At 50.5% G+C, this 1931-nt stretch overlaps 1 protein-coding gene across 1 annotated transcript; it reads right to left on the bottom strand.

Moving 5' to 3' along the window:
- Nucleotides 1-59: 59 nt before the first annotated feature.
- On the bottom strand, nt 60-1793 carry LOC112092289 (glucan endo-1,3-beta-glucosidase-like; the record flags this gene model as incomplete). The annotated part of the gene is made up of 3 exons (XM_024168082.1): nt 60-133; nt 219-570; nt 813-1793. Coding segments are annotated over 3 exons (1356 nt in total), but the record flags the coding sequence as incomplete, so codon positions are not given.
- Between the last annotated feature and the right edge of the window lie 138 nt (nt 1794-1931).

Raw genomic sequence — 1931 nt, 5'->3', positions numbered from 1 at the left:
CTTAGTAATTTCTAGCATTACACGTAAGAATTTGAACAAAAAAATATACGATCTGATTTGCTTGCACTGCAAGTTGACCTGGCTTTGCAAATTATCAATTGGCTTCACTTTCAATATTTGCATCTTCCATAGCCTGGTTAAAAAAGAAAATTATAATTATAAAATGAGTTATTCAAAATTATATGAGATTCAACATAAATATTAAACAACGAACGTACTTGGATCTACGTCGGTGATGGCTCCCGTTTGTCCGAAATCACAATCATAGCCGTTCCTTCCCATGACCTGGTAGTACGTGTTCATGGCGTACGCAGCATGGGCTCTCACAGTATTGGGAGCAAAGCATGGCCCACCTTCTTGAATTGGCCCACAGTCTAAGCCCAGCCCACATATATAGTCAATGTTCCTCTGCAAGGCGTCGGAATCAACCCCTGTTTTGGGCAAACACCACTGCTTTTCACTCCCCTCGGCCAGTGGCATTGGACTCCACGGCTCCGTCGATAAACTTGGGCCTGGGCCTGGGCCTGGGCTTGGGCCTTGGATCGGGTTCACGGGCACGAAAGAACGAGCCTGTCATAAAGCCAAGGCGACAAACCAATCAAGTAATAAAGAAGAGAATACTCCCGCGGGAGAATATCTCTACTCGTAGCGTCATTTTTAACCGTCAGATAATAACATAATCAAACCGTATGTAAATCTAACGGTTGACTACTCATGTATTTATTTGTACCCTACCAAAGAATTCTTCTAATAAGAATTACGATGATTATTATCAAACATGTTTTAGGGTGGTTTTCGACGGCGGTGGATACCGTGGGCCGAAGGATGCCGACATCATAAACGGGCGTCATATCAGGCCGGAAAAGCCCAAAATTCCTCTCGCAAACCGGGCCGGGCTTGAGATCCTCATTGAATAGCGCGAAAATGTAGGTCTCAAAAGTCCGGTTTGGCATGAGCGGCGTGCCGGCGCCGGACGTCACGTGACGCACGAGGTTCCCATTATACTCGGCCGCGCTGGTGGTGTCCACGCCAACTTGGGCCTGGTCTCCATGAGAGGGCCAACCCGTTTCGGCTATCACAATATCAAGGTCCGCAAAGCCCAAACCATTCATAGCGGAGTAAACCGCGTCCAATTGGGCGTCCAACATGTTGGTGTACTTGAGCTCGGTGTTGTCATCAAACACGCCCGGGTTGGGCCGAAAGAGCGCGTAGTCGAGGGTCTCGGCGGAGCTGCCGAAGAACGGGTAAGGATTGACCATGAAAGGCGAGTTTGTGGCTCTGAGAAAGCCTAGCAAGGGCTTGAGAACATGGGTGTCGTAGCCTTGGCGGAACTTTCCGGTGGAAGGAGGGGTTGAGGAGGACAAGATGCCGAGAGAGTGTGGGGTGGTCAGCTTGATGCGGCGGTCGAGGCCGAGGTCGACGAGGGAGGCCTGGAGGGCCTGGAGGGCGGGGACGAGGGAGGCGATGAGGAGCTTGTTGGCGGTGGAGAGGACTTCGTTGCCGACGAGGATGCGGACGATGTTGGTGGCGGGGACGTGGGGCTGGACGTTGGTTTTGAGCCATTCGTGGGCGGCGGGGAGCTTGGTGAGGCGCGGGATTTGGTCGTTGGGAACGGTGACGGTGACGGTGATGCCCGTGTGGGCGAAGGCCCGGAGAATGTCGGGGTCGGCGTCGAAGAGCCGGACGCGGTTGATGGTGGTGGATTCTACGAGGAAGTGCGCAACTTCCGACGGCGGTGGGAGGTTGTCCGCCACTGTTCCGTAGTTCACTCCAATCGCTCCATGTCCTCCTACAAAAGAAGAAAAAAATTAAAAAAATTGCACAAGACACTTAAGACATTGCGTGTTAATTTCTATACATACTAAAATTTTGTTTGAAAATTTGAGATAATTAGAGTAAGTTATGATCCGTCGGATTTTTACTAATGTGAT

The sequence above is a fragment of the Morus notabilis genome, unplaced genomic scaffold (genome assembly GCF_000414095.1).
Source record: "Morus notabilis unplaced genomic scaffold, ASM41409v2 Scaffold9713, whole genome shotgun sequence".
Taxonomy (NCBI): Eukaryota; Viridiplantae; Streptophyta; class Magnoliopsida; order Rosales; family Moraceae; genus Morus; species Morus notabilis.
The sequence above is the reverse complement of the archived record's forward strand: the minus strand, read 5'-3'. Positions and strand labels throughout refer to the sequence as shown.